This window comes from Emys orbicularis, chromosome 22, assembly GCF_028017835.1.
Source record: "Emys orbicularis isolate rEmyOrb1 chromosome 22, rEmyOrb1.hap1, whole genome shotgun sequence".
In the NCBI taxonomy this organism is placed as follows: domain Eukaryota; kingdom Metazoa; phylum Chordata; order Testudines; family Emydidae; genus Emys; species Emys orbicularis.
In genome coordinates, this window is record NC_088704.1 from 8,584,393 (window position 1) to 8,601,454 (window position 17,062).

General features: G+C 47.5%; 1 protein-coding gene across 2 annotated transcripts; it reads left to right on the forward strand.

The window, feature by feature from the left end:
- The first annotated feature begins 1,336 nt into the window (after positions 1–1,336).
- SLC66A1 (solute carrier family 66 member 1) lies at positions 1,337–15,179 on the forward strand. 2 transcript variants are annotated; one of them, XM_065421376.1, is made up of 8 exons: positions 1,337–1,506; positions 7,202–7,331; positions 8,463–8,550; positions 12,451–12,602; positions 12,909–13,001; positions 13,718–13,903; positions 14,443–14,576; positions 14,860–15,179. In XM_065421376.1, exons 1-7 carry the CDS (start codon positions 1,337–1,339, stop codon positions 14,539–14,541), a joined length of 918 nt encoding a protein of 305 aa, XP_065277448.1. In that variant the 3' UTR covers positions 14,542–14,576; positions 14,860–15,179. The 2 variants fall into 2 exon arrangements, with proteins under 2 accessions (XP_065277448.1, XP_065277447.1); XM_065421375.1 differs by having other exon boundaries at positions 14,443–15,179.
- Positions 15,180–17,062: the final 1,883 nt, after the last annotated feature.

Sequence of the window (17,062 nt, forward strand, 5' to 3'; positions counted from 1 at the left end):
ATACCTCAGCCAAGGCTGGAATAACGTGACTTATTGAACAGCCAGTACTTTTCTCCCAGCCATGGCTAAACCAGTGGACCTCAGTGGGGAATTTTAATCCAGTCGGAGGGTCTCTCGCCCTTCCTTCTGATCATCTGGCCTGGCACTGTGGTGGCATTCTATCTGGGGTCTTCTCCCTCTTACAGTGCAGTGAAGAGATAGGCTGCCTTGGATGGGGCCTTTCAGAGGGAACAAAGTGGCATGGGAGGGTAGGGGAGAAGAGGGAAACATCTCTGGTTCTAGTTCAAACTCTCCATTATCCATTTGTCTGTTCCCAAAACACAGCGTGACTGAAGGCTGCCCCTTTACTGACAAACAGCCTGAGTTTTCCGTAGGCAGATCTTGCCCCGTCCATGCCACTGCTGATGTCACGCCAGTGCCAGCACTGTGTCTCTGCAGAGCCAGTGGATGTCCAAACAGCAGGCCCAATTCTATTCTTGCTTATCCTGGTCTAACTCAGCTGCCTTCAGTGGGGTTACCCCTTTCAGAGCCCACAGTGAGAAGAGGGTCAGAGCTGATATTTCAATGAAGAGAAGGCAATTCAGGTGTTCTGATTTGTGGCAGTTTGATAATGAGACTCTCTAGCATGAGTTTCTGCACAGCCAATCAACCAGGCCAGCCTGACAGATGAGCAGGTATCTGATTCAGTTTTAAAAAAACAAACAAACCCAGCCCTTTGCTTTTGCTTTTCTCTGTACTGACTCTTCCTTTGGAAGGCAAATAAATGAGGTCCTAGGGAGTAGGAGGAAGAAATAAATATTCTGTAGCTGCAAAAGGGGCCCTCTTGCTGCATCTCTTATTCAGTCATTACTGATGAACCCAGGTGACCGGGGCCAGATCTACTTCCTACAGTCACCTGACTCTCCTAAAAATCTGTTTTAAAGGCCCACTCTTGAGCATTTGCTTTGGTGAGAAGCACAAGCTGAGCGAGGGGATGTGTCATAATCCCGTGTGTTACTGGAAAGACATGCCACGTAGCCCTTACATAGTGAACTTAGTGCTGGCTTGACCGTTCTGGAGACTGGTCTGCTGATAAAGGAACTCAGTCTGTGATTACCTCTCCGCTAGAGGCCCTTTAGATAGTAACTGTTTAATTGCAAGGTGAGCCAGCTTTAAACCAACAAACTAGAGCTCTAAGGAGCCATCTGGTCCCTTGTTGTTGTTAATAATACAGGCTGTTTCCTTCTCTCCATCTATTCCAACAGGTTCAGTGTCTGGCTCTGGATAAAGATATCCCTCCTGCTGTCTGACCGCTGCAGCCTCCTCCCTCAAGGGCTGGCCCCTTGCTGCTGGGGCTATGGACTCTCGGCTTTGGCAAGGTTCCCTAGGAGGGAATTTCTCAGACTGTCCCAATGGCTCCCAATGGGTGTGGGATGTGTTCAGTGAGTGTGCCCAGGATATCCGGGACTTCACCAGTATTGCGCTGGGTCTGTTTTCCATCTTCTGCTTTGCAGGCGCTTCCTTCCCGTAAGTAAAACCCTTCTGCTGTCAGGCCAGGTGCATGTCCTGGATGCCCAGTGGAGGGGATTCTAGATCTGGCTGGTGTTTTTCCTTCTCTATTTGTTTTGGAAGCCATCACATAAAGCCACAAGCCTTTACTGGAGATCTTGAGCACAGCCACTTGACTTGCCCTAGTGAAGGACTTGACTGGCCTTGGCTTTAAAGGGCTGGGTTTAAAATGGGGAGAGGGCTAGTGGAGAAGGAATAGTAGTTCAATTTACAGCTTCAACTTTGTCATCCACACAAAACAAGGCGTAGTTCGTTGCTAGTGCTGCTGTGTGCTGTTAAACAACTGTAATGTTCCATCCACAAGGTAGGTGCATCTCAGTGGTGGAAGTGTATAGTTTGATCCTGAAGGAGCTCAGTGTTATGCAAAATTGTTAAAAGGACAGACGGTAGATTGGATGACACAAGGAAAATGCAGATGCTCTGAGAGCTTTTTCCATTTCTAAATGTACAGTAAGGTGGTTTCACAATTAGAGATGCAGTTACTCTAATGGAACTTCTGCTTATGCATAAATTGTGGTTAGCAAATAGCAGATCAGCAGGGTCGTCTTCCCACCCACCCCCACACATCAGACTGACATGCAGATCATGTGTACACAAGAACCTCTGAGGAAAGCAGTCTGGAGAGGCTGAGCTCAGCAGTCTCTTGGAAGATGATTTTGGCTGCAGCCCACATGGAATGGGAAGGTATGGGTATGGCTGGACTGCCATATTAGGGCTAACCCACGGTGACTGTTCCTAAACCAGGAAGTGACTCATTCTTAAGCTTAGGAATGCAATCCATCTGCATACAATTGATGAGCATGTCTGTATCACTCCTGCTGTCCTAGACACCCCTGTAAAAGGCACAACAATCCGATTTGGAAGTGGGTCAAGGCTGGGTGCGTGCTGTAACTGGAAGGCATGTGTCACTACCTGGCTAGCTGGTTAAACCCAGTCTATCTGGCCATCCGCTCCCAGCTACAATGTCAGTGATTAAACTACCTGCTTAGCCCAATTGGTCCAGGGTGGGCAGTGATTGACTAAGCTAAATAATAGCTAGTGACTCATGGAAAGCGAGCTCTCATTCTCTGCCCTCGTCAGGCAGGATCTCCAGGAAGGAGTTGATGGTTCTGTCTCCCACAATAGTTTAGTTCTTGTTTTTCAGGGGGGAGTTTTCTGCCCACCTGCAGGAGCAACTCTTCTCACTGCTGTCACATGTAGTTTTTTTTTTGCCTCCGTTCTAACCATTCTATGAAGAGTCTGTGGCAGGTGCTAGGTAGGGCAGAGCTAGCATGCACTTCAGTTTTGAAGATCCAGGCAAATATCTCCCCATGTGTGCTAGGCACATGGACAATGAACCGGCTTACAAAACCCAAATCCATAATGGGTGAGATGGTACTGTTGCCAATTAATCCATCCGGGACTATCAACACCCTCTATCCATTTTCACCTCCTAAGCCTCCCCTCCCAGCCTCTCAAAAGTGGGGAAATGCCATCAGCACCTGGCACAATGGTATCTGATCACTCTCTCCCAGCATGTAGACTTCATCCCCTCTTCTCCAAAGGTAGGTCCCCCTGTCTTTAGAGAGACCAGGTTGTTCCTGGCCCCTATAGCACTGGTGCAGCCCCAGCTCAGGCCAGCTGTCACTCTTTCAGGGGCTTGGAGGAAGTCAGGTCAGATCCTGGGGTGATGCCAGCATCCTGGGCTAACAACTGCCCCCAGTGGAATCCATTCACCTGCCAAACCATTTTAAAGCTGTACTCTCCCTGCCCCAGGCCTGTTCTTTGGCTGCAAAACCTAACTAAGTGGGCGGCTGCCTATCAGCACTCTGAGCAGGACACCTAACATCTTATTCAGGACAAAAACTGCCTAGGGAGGCAGCAGCAGTTAGACTTGGCATAGGGCAAATAAGCCCAAGTCTTTCCATTGCTGTTACCCAGTGGAATGAAGTGTGGAGACTCAAAGTGATAGATGCTCCTCAAAGCATGAACTGAGCCAGGAGTGAACAGGGCATAACCCTCCCAGGAGCATTGGTGTCTGCTCCAGACCAATAGAGAGAGCGTGGCACAGAGAGAGAAGTGAGTTGTTTGGACAGTGACATCGAAGCTATTGGGAGACATGCAAGGGATCCGATCTAGGCTCTGCCATGCCAACATCTAAGTCCCTGTTAAAGATCTGCTTTGGTCAGATTGCATATAGTGAATCAAGTTCACTTCTATATACATTGCTTATTTCCTTTTTCCCAACCTCTGATGGTGAGCAGATTCAGAGCAGGGAGCACTCTTGGTCAGGGTTCCCTCTAATTTTTCCCGCACATGTGTGGAATGAATTTTGTTATGTGCACCAATATGGAGGTGAGGTGTGACAAAATTCATGGGGTGGGGCCAAGGAGTTTGGAGTGTGGGAGGGGGCTCAGGGCTGGGGCAGAGGGTTGGGGTACAGAGGTTTGAGGACAGCAGCTGGGGTGGGGTTGGGATAAGGGGCTCAGGTGCCCCTCCCCTGGCCGTGACAGGTCTGGGTTCGGGCTGCCCCTCCCCCAGCTGCGGCAGGTACCAGCCGGGTGGGTTCCCCGAGTCCCTGCACGGCCACGCAGCTTATAAGGAACTTAGCTCTTGGTAACGTTTGGAAAGTGCCTAGCATGTTACTTCAAATAAATAACTCTTCAGCATAAAATACTGTGCAAAGCAGGGATATGCACATAACACAACACAATTTAGATTTACAATCAAGTGATCTAGCATTTTCCATCTCTAAAGCCCTTTGCAAAAATAGAGGGTGACAACCTGTTTTGAGGGGGTGGGAGACAGAAACTGGGATGCCTCTATCCTAATCATCCATGCTGCTTCTAAACAAACCAAGGAGCTGTCTAAACTAGACATTGAAGAGCTCAGGGCTCTTCTCGTATAAGTGGGAGTTTGCCCCAGTGTCCTGCCCTTTTCCCCTTGTTGCCCAGTGTGCTGCATACATACCTAGCTGCATTTCACAGGGGTTGTAGTAAGTTTGGAGTGACGGGCTATATTAGCCCAGCTCAGGGAAGGTTCAGTTACCTGCTGCTCCAAAGTCAGCCAGAAGAAGGCGCTTATGGCATTGGTTTAAAAATAGAGGTTCAGCCCATTGAGGGGCTGTTTGGGGAACAGCGGCAGGGATCTCTTGTTAGAGGTGAACAGCCCATCAACCCAGCTAAAGGGTGAACAAAGCTGCACTGGAAACTAGCAGGGCTGCTTAACACCTGGGGCTGTCTAGTGGAGGGGAAAGTTCTTGCTGGAACTTTCACTGTAGTGCCTGTTAGCTGACTTTAATATTTCTGTCTGGGTCGATTTGAGGAGGGGATGGGGACAGGCTGTCTTCTTGTGGGCCTGAAAATCTGCCTCTTGTACATTGGGGTTTCTTTCACTCCCCCTCCCCCCTTTGCAGCCACACCCTGGGATGCCTACCTTGAGTGACTTCCAGTTTCCATTGCCAAATGAACTCCTGAACCCACAGGGATTTGGCTGAATCAGCAGATTGTCAGCCAGATCTACTGAGCTGATATGTTACCCAGAGAAGCGTGAGCAGGAACCATGCTCTTGTCTGATGTGCATTGCCGGGCTCCTCCTCCTTGGGGATTCTGATAGAAACCTTTCCTATGTGCTGTGGGGCAGCTTAATAGGAAGCAGTGTATCCTCAGGGCCAGCCCAGGAGGGTTCCAGCTGGGGGGTTGAACTGCAAATCGCCTGTGGCTGCTGCTGGAGGTAGGGGATTAGGATACTGAGATACTGAGAATCAGACTGAGCAGGCTTTTTGCTGGCAGTGAACAATAGCTCTTCATCTCACAATAGGCTAATGCAGGGCAACCTGCTTTTTGAGAAGGTTGCCTATGATGGGAAGCTGTGGCACCTTGTACTTCCTCCTGCTGCAAAGTATGGTAAACCTGCTCTCCATGCTGACTCAGAAAGGGGGAGTGGCCATGGAGGTGTAGCCCCCGTCCCTTCTCTACATGCTGGCTTTGAAATTCGATCCGACCCAGAGCAGCATTGTTGTGCCTGGCTTGGTAAACTGAGACACAGAGACTTGTTCAAGATCATACAAGATCATACAACGAACTGGTGGCAAAGCCAAGAATAGAAGCAGAGTCCTAGCTCTCAGGCTATTGTTCTAACCACTAGCCAGGGGTCAGCAACCTTTCAGAAGTGGGGTGCCGAGTCTTCATTTATTCACCCTAATTTAAGGTTCCACGTGCCAGTCATACATTTGAACGTTTTTAGAAGGTCTCTTTCTCTAAGTCGATAATATAGAACTAACAGGAGTACTTGTGGCACCTTAGAGACTAACAAATTTATTAGAGCATAAGCTTTCGTGGGCTACAACCCACTTCTTCGGATGCATATAGAGTGAAACATATATTGAGGAGATATATATACACATATATGTATACATATATACAATATTAATATGTGTGTGTGTGTATATATATACATCTCCTCAATATATGTTTCACTCTATATGCATCCGAAGAAGTGGGTTGTAGCCCACGAAAGCTTATGCTCTAATAAATTTGTTAGTCTCTAAGGTGCCACAAGTACTCCTGTTCTTTTTGCGGATATAGACTAACACGGCTGCTACTCTGAAATATAGAACTAAACTATTGTTGTATGTAAAGTAAATAAGGTTTTTAAAATGTTTAAGAGGCTTCATTTAAAATTAAAATGCAGAGCCACCCGGACCGGTGGCCAGGACCTAGGCAGTGTGAGTGCCACTGAAAATCAGCTCACGTGCCGCCTTCGGCACGCGTGCCATAGGTTGCCTACCCCTGCACTAGACTGAACATTTCCCTCGTGAAAGTGAGAGGTGGATAACACTATGCACAGTGCAGGCAGGTGGTGTGCAAGCGTCCCCCACACAACTCTGCCAATCCTCCTCCAGTGTGACTTGTACTACCCTGGATAAGCTCAGAGAGCCCTGCTGTTGCTGTCTGGTAGACAGCAGGGTGGCAGGCAGCAGTCATGGGCTATGTGACTAAGGTGATTCTGCTCTGGATTTCCCACAGCACAAAGGTGATGGTATTTAACTTGGAGTGGAGAGAGTGAACTTTTGGATTAAGCCAGTTGATCTAAGAGACTCTCCGTACCCTCCTTCCCTTCCCGTGTCAGCCCTCATTAAGAGTTGTGCCCTCTGGGGTTAGAGCAGCACTCACTGACCTGCCTTTGGTTGGTAGATCAGCAGAGCCAGCTTTCCACAGCCTCGACAAGGTCCTGATTAGGGGCACAAAGGGAACAAATAGCAGTACTAGTACCTCCAATGATGTGGGGTTTCAAGGTTGTGCATTCTTGATGTATGTGACTTCCTGTGATGCGGGCTGTGGCAGTGAGGGGAGGGAACCCACTGAAAGCTCTCCTTGCAGCTCTTCCTCCTGGTAAACCCACAGGTGGGTCAGTGCCTTCGGGCTTGTCTACCTGAGGAAACTTACCAGCAGAACTGTACCGTAAAGCTATACTGCAATCGTTTTGCTGATAAATTCCCCTGTGTAGATAAGCCCTTAGCCTGGTGCCGGTTTGTACTCCTCTGCTGAGTTTAAAAACTCACATAGCATCCAGATCATCGCGGGGTCCCACATTCAAGGAACCTCTGGCCTCTGCTCCACTGGGGTACTGATGAATTGATTGTGTAGTGCTGACTCTCTCTCTCTCTCCTCAGCCAATATTACCAGGCCTGTAAAACAGGTAATATGGACCAGGCTCTCTCCATATACTTCCTGCTGGGATGGCTAGGAGGAGATTCCTTAAATCTAATAGGCTCTTTCCTGGCCAATCAGTTGCCACTACAGGTAATGATTTAGGTTTTTCTATGTGATTTGCATTTGGCTGGCAAGGATTAGTGTCCGGATTCTCTGTGTGGGTGGAGGGGAGGAGAAAACCTGGCTCAGTGGTACGACAGTGTCTCCCTAGCCAATGCTCTGTGTGTGTGTTTTGAGGGAGGGAGGAGGGGGAGTGAATGGAGTTAGGACACTTATTAAAAGAATGACCATGATTTTGCTTGTTCTACCCCTTTTTTATAGGGCAAGATTGTTACAATAACTAGAGATGGGCCTGAGCCATGCAGTTGGGATCTGGAGCCAAAACTCTCCAACATGCAGGCGTGTCTGGCTCAGGGCTTTTGCTTTGTACCCTTCTCCCTGTCTGATCAGTAAAGATCGCCTTCTGATTGATAGAGCAGATTTGACCCAGGTTAGAGGCTGGTGTGCAGTCTGGGACTCTGGGTCTAAGCTCTGCCAGCATCTTGCTCTATCCAGCGTTACAGGCAGCTAAGATCAGCTGACGGACTTTCAAATTAATTTCTTGAGCACATGGGCAAGAAACGTCTCTTGCCCTATGGACTTTCTGAAGGATGCACTGAACCAAAGAGAAGCCCTGAGTTTCTGGAGGTTGTCTAGGTCATGGTTGTGGTCTGAGGGAAGGAGGTTTTGCTCTGTAAGACCAAGAGATGTCCCAATGTCATGCACAGTCTGTCTCTCTCTGATTCATTTTCTTACAGGAGGCAAGGCTACTTGGTGAAAATCCAGGGCAGCGCATCTTTTCTCCTGCTAGATCAGGGTGGTGAAAGTGCAGCCCCAGAGTTCTACATTATCCCCATTTTACAGATGGGGGGGGGGATAGTGATCCTGACCTTCTTTATAAAGTGCTTTGAGCTCTACTGATGACATGTGCTGTGTAAGAGACGAGGATTAGAACCGTTACATTGTAGCTTCCCTCATTCTGGATGTGGCCTGTGGAGACAATAAGAGCCAGTGTGCAATGCCTCTGGCTGGATCAAGGGAGGGCCTTGTAGCTGCCATTAGATGATCCTCTATAATCAGACTGAGGAAAGCTGCTCAGTTGAATAGTCTGGGGGTCCATCTGTGGATGAGCTAAGGGAGGCAGTTCTGTCGTATGACTGACGATTGTGTTTCCTCCTGCAGGTTTACACTGCCATTTACTACGTGCTGGCAGACCTGGTCATGTTGGCTCTCTACCTCTACTACAAAGTCAAGAACCAGAGCCGAGGCTGTGAGTTGATCGTTACAAACACAATCCGGCAACACTTGCATTTGCAAAATTTAACTTTGAAAGCTGCTTCCTCCTGCAGTAATAACGATGGCTGTGGGAGGAGCTCAGGCAGCAGCCTGCTGGGCTTAAACATCTTTCCTGCTCATCCATGAGAACACAGCAGGGGTATGGTCCCGAAGGACACCTCAGGGTAGCAGTACCATGAAGTTACACTATTACACTGTTAGCAATAGGAGGGCCCTTTCTCACCGGGACGAGCATCTGACTTCTCTCATGAGATTAAGAAGCCAAAACATTCCCAAAGGGCTCCAGGTTAGAGCCAGATTAAAATCCCCTAAACACTAATGTATTGAGACAGGAATACTGTAAACTAGTTTAAAAAAAAAAAAAAAGACTGGCAACTAGACTAGCAAGTGAAACCCTTTACTGGGTTCAAGGCTTGCACCCTCGCCTGTAAACATGGAAATCCCCGTGGAGCTGGAGCTCCAGCTATTTCTGGGCTGCTGTTTATCCTGGTAAAAAGTCTGATCTCTTGGCATCCTGGAGCTTCCTTAATCTGCCTCTAAGTATAAACAAAAGCTATATAGGCCTAGGGCAGTGGTTCTCAACCGGATGCCTGCAGGCCACTTGCTGCCCAATCAGCACACAGCTGTGGCCCATGTGATATCATCGGGGCCATACAGATTGTGTGTGTATATATAATTGTGGACACAGCCCACGTAACACACAGAGAGCTGCCTATGCAACCCACAATGGTAAATAGGTTGAGAACCCCTGGCCTAGGGCAGGGGTTCTCAACCTTTTTCTTTGAGGCCCCTCCCAACATGCTATAGAAACTCCACAGTCCACCTGTGTCACAGCAACTGTTTTTCTGCATATAAAAGCCAGGGCCAGCATTAGGGGGTACCAAGCAGGGAAACTGCCCATGGCCCCATGCCACAGGGGCCCCGCAAAGCTACATTGCTCAGGCTTTGGCTTCCACCACAGGTGGCAGGGATCAGGACCCTGGGCTTCAGCCCCATACAGTGGGACTTCGGCTTTCTGCCCTGGGACCCAGTGAGTCTAATGCTGGCCCTGCTTGGCGGACCCCCTGAAACGTGCTCTCAGCCCCACAGGGTGCCCCGGACTCCTACTTGAGAACCACTGGCCTAGGGTATTTCCTGCAGTATTAACGGCCATCAGCTGTGCTTTGGGTCCTCTGCTAATCCCCAGGCACTACCCTGCATTTTGATAAGTATTCAGTGTTTTGAGCACAAGTAGAACTTCTCCATAGGACTTGTTTACAGGAGAGTTAGACCAGGGGTTCTCAAACTGGGGGTCAGGACCCCTCAGCGGGTCGTGAGCTGGTCGCCTCCACCCCAAGCCCCACTTTGCCTCCAGCATTTATAAGTGTTTAAATATAAAAACATGTTTTACTTTATAAGGTGGGTCACACTCAGGGGCTTGCTGTGTGAGAAAGGTCACCAGTACAAAAGTATGAGACCCACTGCACAAACACGTAGGGACAAAAATCAGGCTAGGGCACAAAATGAGTTACACCTAGCAAAGGACAGAAAAGGCAAGAAGAGGTTCTATAAATACATTAGGAGCAGGAGGAAGACAAAGGAAACTGTAGGCCTTCTATTTAGTGTGGAAGGAGAGCTAATAACTACTGACCTCAGGAAGGTTGAGGTGTCTGATGCCTATTTTGTTTGTCTTCGCTAAAAAGATTCATGGTGATTTAGATACTCAACATAATTAATATTAACAACAAAGGGGAAGGAACACAAGCCAAAATAGGGAAAGAACAGGTTAAAGAATATTAAGGTAAGTTCGATGCATTCACGTCAGCAGGGCCTGATGAAATTCATCCTAGGTACTTGAGGAACTAGCTGAAGCATTGGTATCACTTAACTTTGGAACCTTACCCATCCATGAGTTCTGAAAGAACTCGAGAAGGGCAAACATGGCATTTGTCTTTTAAAAAGGGAAACAAAGAGAACCTGGGGAATTGTAGACCAGTCAGCCAAACTTCAATAGCTGGAAGGATCGTGGAACAAACAAACAATCAGTTTGTAAGCATCTAGAGGATAATGGAATTAGAAGGAATAGCCAGCACAGATTTGTCAAGAACAAATAATGCCACACTAACCTAACTTCCTCCTTTGACAAGGTTATTGGCTAGTGGATGGTGGCAGGGGGGAAGCAATAGATGTGAGATATCTTGATGTTTAGTAAGGCTTTTGATAGTCCCACATGACGTTCTCATAAGAAAACTAGGGAAATGTGGTCTAGATGAAATTAATACAAGGTGGGTGGCACAACTGGTTGAAAGGCGCTACTTATCAATGGTTTGGTGTCAAACTGGGAGGGGGAAGCTAGTGAGGTCCTGCAGGGGCCAGTCCTAGGTCTGGCATTAGTCAATATTTTCATTAATGACTTGGATAATGGAGTGGAGACTGTGCTATAAAATGTGCACATGACACCACGCTGGGAGGGGTTGCAAGCACTTCGGAGGACAAGATTAGAATTCAAAATTACCTTGACAAATTTGGTCTGAAATCAACAAGATGTACTTCACTTAGGAAGGAAAAATCATAACTTATAACTACAAAATGGGGAATAACTGGCTAGGTAGTTGTACTGCTGAAAAGGATCTGGAGTTGTACTGGATCTCAAATTGAATTTGAGTCAATATGTGGTGCAATTGCAAAAAAGGCTAATATCATTCTGGGGTGTATTAACAGGTGTTGTATGCAAGACTTGGGGGGTAATGTCCCACTCTGCTTGGCAGTGGTGAGGTCTCAGCTGGAGTACTGTGTCCAGTCCAGGGTACCATGCTTAAGATATGGACAAATTGGAGAGAGTCGAATCTCCTTTTAAAATCTTCTCCTGACAAGTTGCGAACCCAACATGACAGCACTGTGATAAGGCCGGAGAGGCAGAAAGAAAAGTGCCGCTAGACTTGTCTATGTCACAAGAGCTGTGCAGAATCAGGGCCTTAAGTATGTGCTCTTGAGTGGTATTAAGACAGAAAAACCTTAAAGGGTTTTTTTTTTTACTCTTGGTAGTGTTCCTTTTAAGAAGGTTAAGCCCAGAATGATTTCCTTTTTCATAGTTAATGAATTGGACTTATCACCATGAGATAGCAAATGTGGTTTTTTTTTAATCTCTCTGAAGTTACTTGGTACTAACTATACGACCGCAGGCTTGAAACAGAGAGTGTGCCTACAGTGGAGCTGGAGGCATGACTTCCTGCTTGGACAAACGTAGCCACACTATTCAATAGAAGTGTAGGAGGGGCTATGCACTGTTTGCTTAGGGTTTCAGACAGGATCCTAGTTGGGGTGGCTAGCCTGTTCTGCTGCCAGGCCTGCGCTTTCGTTTCTAGCATGCTGGCTCAATCAGAGCTAGTGTGAGGGTCTCTCTCGTCAAGCCGGAAGCTACGTCTTCCGGCTCCAGTGCAGACATACCCACAATGAAACAATGTAGATTTTGTTTGTTTGTTTAGAATTCCTTTTATTCTACAGTTTTTCCTTTCTTCACCAGGAGGTCTTGTAATGGCAAAAGGAGGGACCTTTACTCTAACTTTTGATTAATCAAATATCTGCACGGAAGGCAGGCGCTGCTAACCTGTGATGTGTTCAAATGTCTGCCACATGCATTGCATAGCCCCTCCCCAGTGTCAGCATGTGAGGAATGGAACTTGGTTATGGAAGGCCTGCCTTCAAGAGAAATCTGAACCTGCCACTGTGGAACTGTTGCCTCCCTCTTCTGTGGGATGGCCCTGGCTCTGGTTTTTCTGGAGGTGATGGGATGCAGATTTAACCGGAATCCAGGTTGCCTCGCGTAGTGTCACGGACACACTCGCTCCCGTTCTTTGGTGGCACTTTGTAACTCACCTCTGCTTTCCCTTTCCAGTGTCTGCTCCAATTAACGCAGCCTTTGCCTTCATTTTTCTGGGAACGGTGTCCGCAACATCCTTGCTGGGCAGAGCTGGCTCCACAGTTGAAACGGTGACATTTAAAGGGAGGACTCTTCTGTCTGCCACAGTGGATGCAGCTGGACGCGAGGTGAGCCCCTCTCGGTACATGGGGGCAGGGAGGAGGCTGAGGATTTGTGGGAAAGATGAATAATCCGTTTGAAATGGGAATGTCCCACAGAGAGGGAGAGCTGGCGACCTTGTCATGTGACAGTTTCAGCCAATAGCTAGCCAGGCCACTCAAAAGAACTATTGACCAGGTGGAAAGACAACAATGCATACCTGGGTTTGGCCAGTCATGTGACCTCACTTTGCCACCAGATGCCTGTAAATCCAAGGGTACAGTTCTGCCTTGTACAATGCATAACAGTTTGGTGTTTTATGTCTTGCCGTGCAGCCTTTCACCAAGAAGGAAATCATTGGCTTCACTGTTGGCTCTCTCTCTTCCTTGTTGTATCTGTTCTCCCGAGTGCCCCAGATCTACACTAATGTAAGTGCCACATTTGGAGGTGGGGATGGGAGCCAACCCGCCGCTGGGCCCATCTTCCCCTGGGGAAGGTGAAAGGAGCTCCCCTTCTGCTGAGATTCCAGAGCTGGGAGTAGGGGAGTGTCCTTTATTCCTAAGGGCTGCTGATGCAAGAAGCAGAGGGCTCTAGGCCACTAACCAGCTGTCTTTCCAGAACCTTCCCATAGGCCATCTCTCTGTATTTTTCACATTGGGTCCTAATTAATTTAACCTCTTGACTTCCATGCAGCAGCTGTTTCTCCCCTTCTGGTTAAAATGTAAATATCCCATTGTGAAGGTGGGACTCTAATTTTGCTTAATATTTTACAACTGGAGCTGGAAGACTACTGGTATTGAGCCCACTCTATCATTTAGGACTCCTGTTCTGGTGGGTATCTTTGTGGGGAGGGATTCTGGCCAATTCTCTGGGATACAATTCCCATTTTAATTTTCCCTGCTCTTCTTGAAGCATCTACTAGGGTCACAGCAGAGCATGGTCAAGTGACCCTAAGCATGCCAACACTGTCTAAGAAGCTTGTCCTTCAAACAGTGGATACCAGCACTCAATAAGCTTAGTCATCTTCTAGATCCTCCTCCCTTTGCATATCACCTGGGAATCCATGCCTGGTATATCTAGAGTATTTCTGCTAGCAGGGAAGTCTTTATTCTCCAGCCCCTTCTAATATGGCTTCCTCTTCCAGTTCAAGAGGAAATCTACTGAAGGGCTGTCATACTTTCTTTTCGCTTTGGTGATGCTGGGGAACTCGCTGTATGGAATAAGCGTGCTTCTGAAGAACCCAGACCCAGGGCAAGCCGAAGGCAACTACATCATTCATCACCTCCCCTGGCTGATTGGCAGCCTGGGGGTCCTGTCTCTTGATGTGATTGTATCCTCTTTTGGTAATGCTCTCTGCCCCACTCCTCCAAGTTTCTGTGGTGTTGCCAGTTCCAGTTATTTCTAATGCTCTGCTCAAATAGCCATTAAAAAGCTGGTCTCTTCTGGGATGGTGGGTGGGCAGGGCTGTTCAGAGGCAGATTTTTGCTGATGCTGTTACACAGCCAATCCGTGCTTTGCAGCTCAAGTCTTTCCCCCTGTGTTAGTGATCTCTTACAATAATGTTGGAACAATACATGCTTAGTATAGTTCCCAGCATGAAGGGTCCCTGATCCTCATTTGGGGCCTCTGGTCACTACCCTAATGCAATAAAATAATATAATCCTTTTCTGTAGATCTCAAAGAGCTTTACAAATGAGGTAACCATGATTATCTCCATCTTACAATGGTAACCATGCACCTGTTGCCATAGAAAGTACCAACCGACCTCTATTTCCCCCCGGCACTAATGGCTTTCTCCCTAGGCAGAGCTACCTCATTTCTCTTATCTAGACCTTGCTGTAAAGGAAATAAGACTTAACACCTCCTCAGATCTCCTTCCAGTTCCTTGCCTATCAGAAGAGAAGACCTTTCTCTTCTGATGAGAGAGAGGCCCTGCTTGGCAAGCAAGATGAACCCCTTGACAGCTGACAAAGGAACTGTCCCCAAGCAAGAATGGGATACTGGTGAGAACTCTGGCTTCAAACTAGGGCACAGCGAGTTGCCCTCAGGTTCCTAGACCTGTTTTTGGGCAACTCCTGTTAACAGAAGAGGATGTAAGCCAGTGTGCGGTATGATGCTTCCTGCGGAAAGTGCTTGGCCACCTGGCAGAGGACTTTCCTGGTAGATCTCAGCTGCTTGTAGTGATGACTTAAAAGGGATGAAATATTGTGAAATTTCTGTACCTGGATCATAGTCACTTTTTAAAAACGAGCTGAATTTGATTCCACTTTCCTTCCTCCCCTCCAGAAGGCTGCCCTGAGTCATCTGCATCAGACATTACTAGCAAGAATGAAAAATCTCTAGGGGATGGAGGGGAGATGAGGCTGTCTCCTTTCCTATTTTAAGCCAATGAACACAGATGCTGTGAGCGGCTGCCATTTAACTTCACCTTTAAGGGTTTATCCACGGTGGCTCCCTTTGCCTATATGAATAATGTTGCACATTCTTCTTCTGGCAGGTGAGGCCAGTGCTGGGGTTGGGGAGAAGCATTTTAATACACGTGTGTATAAATATTTTATCTAAATATTTTGGCAGCCAACTTTCTAGAAAAATAAATCTTTGTCCAACATGCCTCCCTTGGTTTTTATTTTCTTGACTCCCAAGGACACTTCAGTTTTGGCTTGTCTCCATTCTCTCCCATTTGTACAATTACTCTTTAAAATGGTCTTGCGGTGTGACTACCCCCTACCCATAGCCATTCACTTTCCCCTTGTGAACTTTCATTTGGTCCTGGCTGTAAGTTTATTTCACATCCATTCTTGCTCTAGAGGTAAGCTTTTCCCCTTCATTTCTAAAGCAGATATGCTGGCAGGGACTACCTTACCTGGCTGCCAAGTAAGATGGATGGTATATCCCCACCTACCCGTTTTCAGTATTAGCTGTCCACTGAGAGAACTGCTCCAGGCAGCAGATGCCTTCTAGCAGGATGGGCCTACACCAGTATTTCTTGCATGTGGCCAGCAGAGGGTTTTCTTGTGGCCACCACCTCCTGGATGGGAGGGGGGAGCAGTGGCCCATCTCCCAGGGCTGCCAGTAGGGGTTGGGTACTCCCTCTTCTCTTCTCCGCCCTCCCCCCCCCCCCCCCACCCACCCAAGAGAGAACCACCGACAGTACAGGTAGCTGGTGAATTCCCTACTTTCCCAGGGGTATAGGGGGTGCTTCAGACTCCATCCATGCAGTGGCAGGCTCTGATTCCAGGCTCCAACCCCAGGCTCATCTTCCCCATCCTTGGCCCTGGGTCCCACTGCCTCCCTACCCATCTCCCCCATCGAGGGTTTAATTTGTCCCAGGGCTTGCTGGGGCTGAGTAAGTCTACTGTGAAAAGTGATATTAACAAATGTACAAATCTCACTTTTCACAGCAGCAGACTTATGGCTAGCAAGTCTTTTAAAAAAAAAAAAAAAAAACACCAACATTCAAAGCACCTTATGTGTTTCTATTCTGTTTAAGTCCAGTAAAGAATAGACAATTGTACATTTTTATTACTGAGTCTGAAAAAACCTTACATAAATAAATTACAATAGTATGGACAAGTATAGGTGCATATCTGTTTTTCCTAAAGTTAATTATTTTAGGGAAAATTGTCAGTGCAGCCATCCGCAAGAGTTAATGGCCATACTGAGGCCACCAAAAAATTTGTTGTGAATTTGGCCTAGACTATATATCCCTACTGAACTATCATGTAGCTGAGTGGGCTGTGGCAGCTCTCCAGGCAATGAGACTAAGTCAGAGGTGATTCTCAAACTTGATCTCTAGGAGGAAGCTACTCTTCCCCCATTCTAGGGTGTTGTGTGGCTGAGAGAGAGACTTAACCTCCTACTTTGGTCTAAACCAGACACTAACTACCCCTTTTCATTTCACAATCCCTTGAAAGTGGAATTGTTGGTGACAGAACTTGCAAATATTCTGGGTACGAGACCAGACACAGACAGTGCTGCTGTAATAATCCTTCACTGGGTTTTACGGGTCCTGAGCTGCAAAGGGTGCTCCTGTCCCATAGGAAAACTGATTTGTAAAGGTGGAGATGGGGAGGTAAAAAGCTTTTAGTGCTGTTATAATTCCATAAAAGCTAAATGGAGAGCTCACTTTGCAGTGGAGTCAGACACCAACACAATAGTAGTTGTGCCCTTCCCAAGATGCAGAAACAAGCGTTCTATGACCGAGCCTTCAGAAGAAACAGTTCAAGTAGCTGTCTGACAGAACCAGTACAGCATGGCAGAGTGGGAAGGGGGAAGCTATAGCCATGATTAACTTCCTCTGCTGTTTATTTTTATGCAGAACTTAAGTGGCAGGATAGGGTACTGACTGGCAGTGTGACAAGCACAAGGGAGTGGGAGCTAGGCCTCCTGGCTTCTACTCCTAGCTCTTACTGTGACCTTCTTGGGGCCTTAGGCTTACACATTTGTAAAAGGTGAATATTTACTTACCCTGGACTTTTCTATGGCTTAG

Coding starts and splice junctions, on each gene's coding strand:
- SLC66A1 (XM_065421375.1), top strand. CDS start 1,337: ATGGACTCTCGGCTTTGGCAAGGTTCCCTAGGAGGGAATTTCTCAGAC. Junction 13,002..13,717: donor TGCCCCAGATCTACACTAAT/GTAAGTGCCACA, acceptor TTCCTCTTCCAG/TTCAAGAGGAAATCTACTGA. Junction 13,904..14,442: donor TCCTGTCTCTTGATGTGATT/GTATCCTCTTTT, acceptor ACACCTCCTCAG/ATCTCCTTCCAGTTCCTTGC.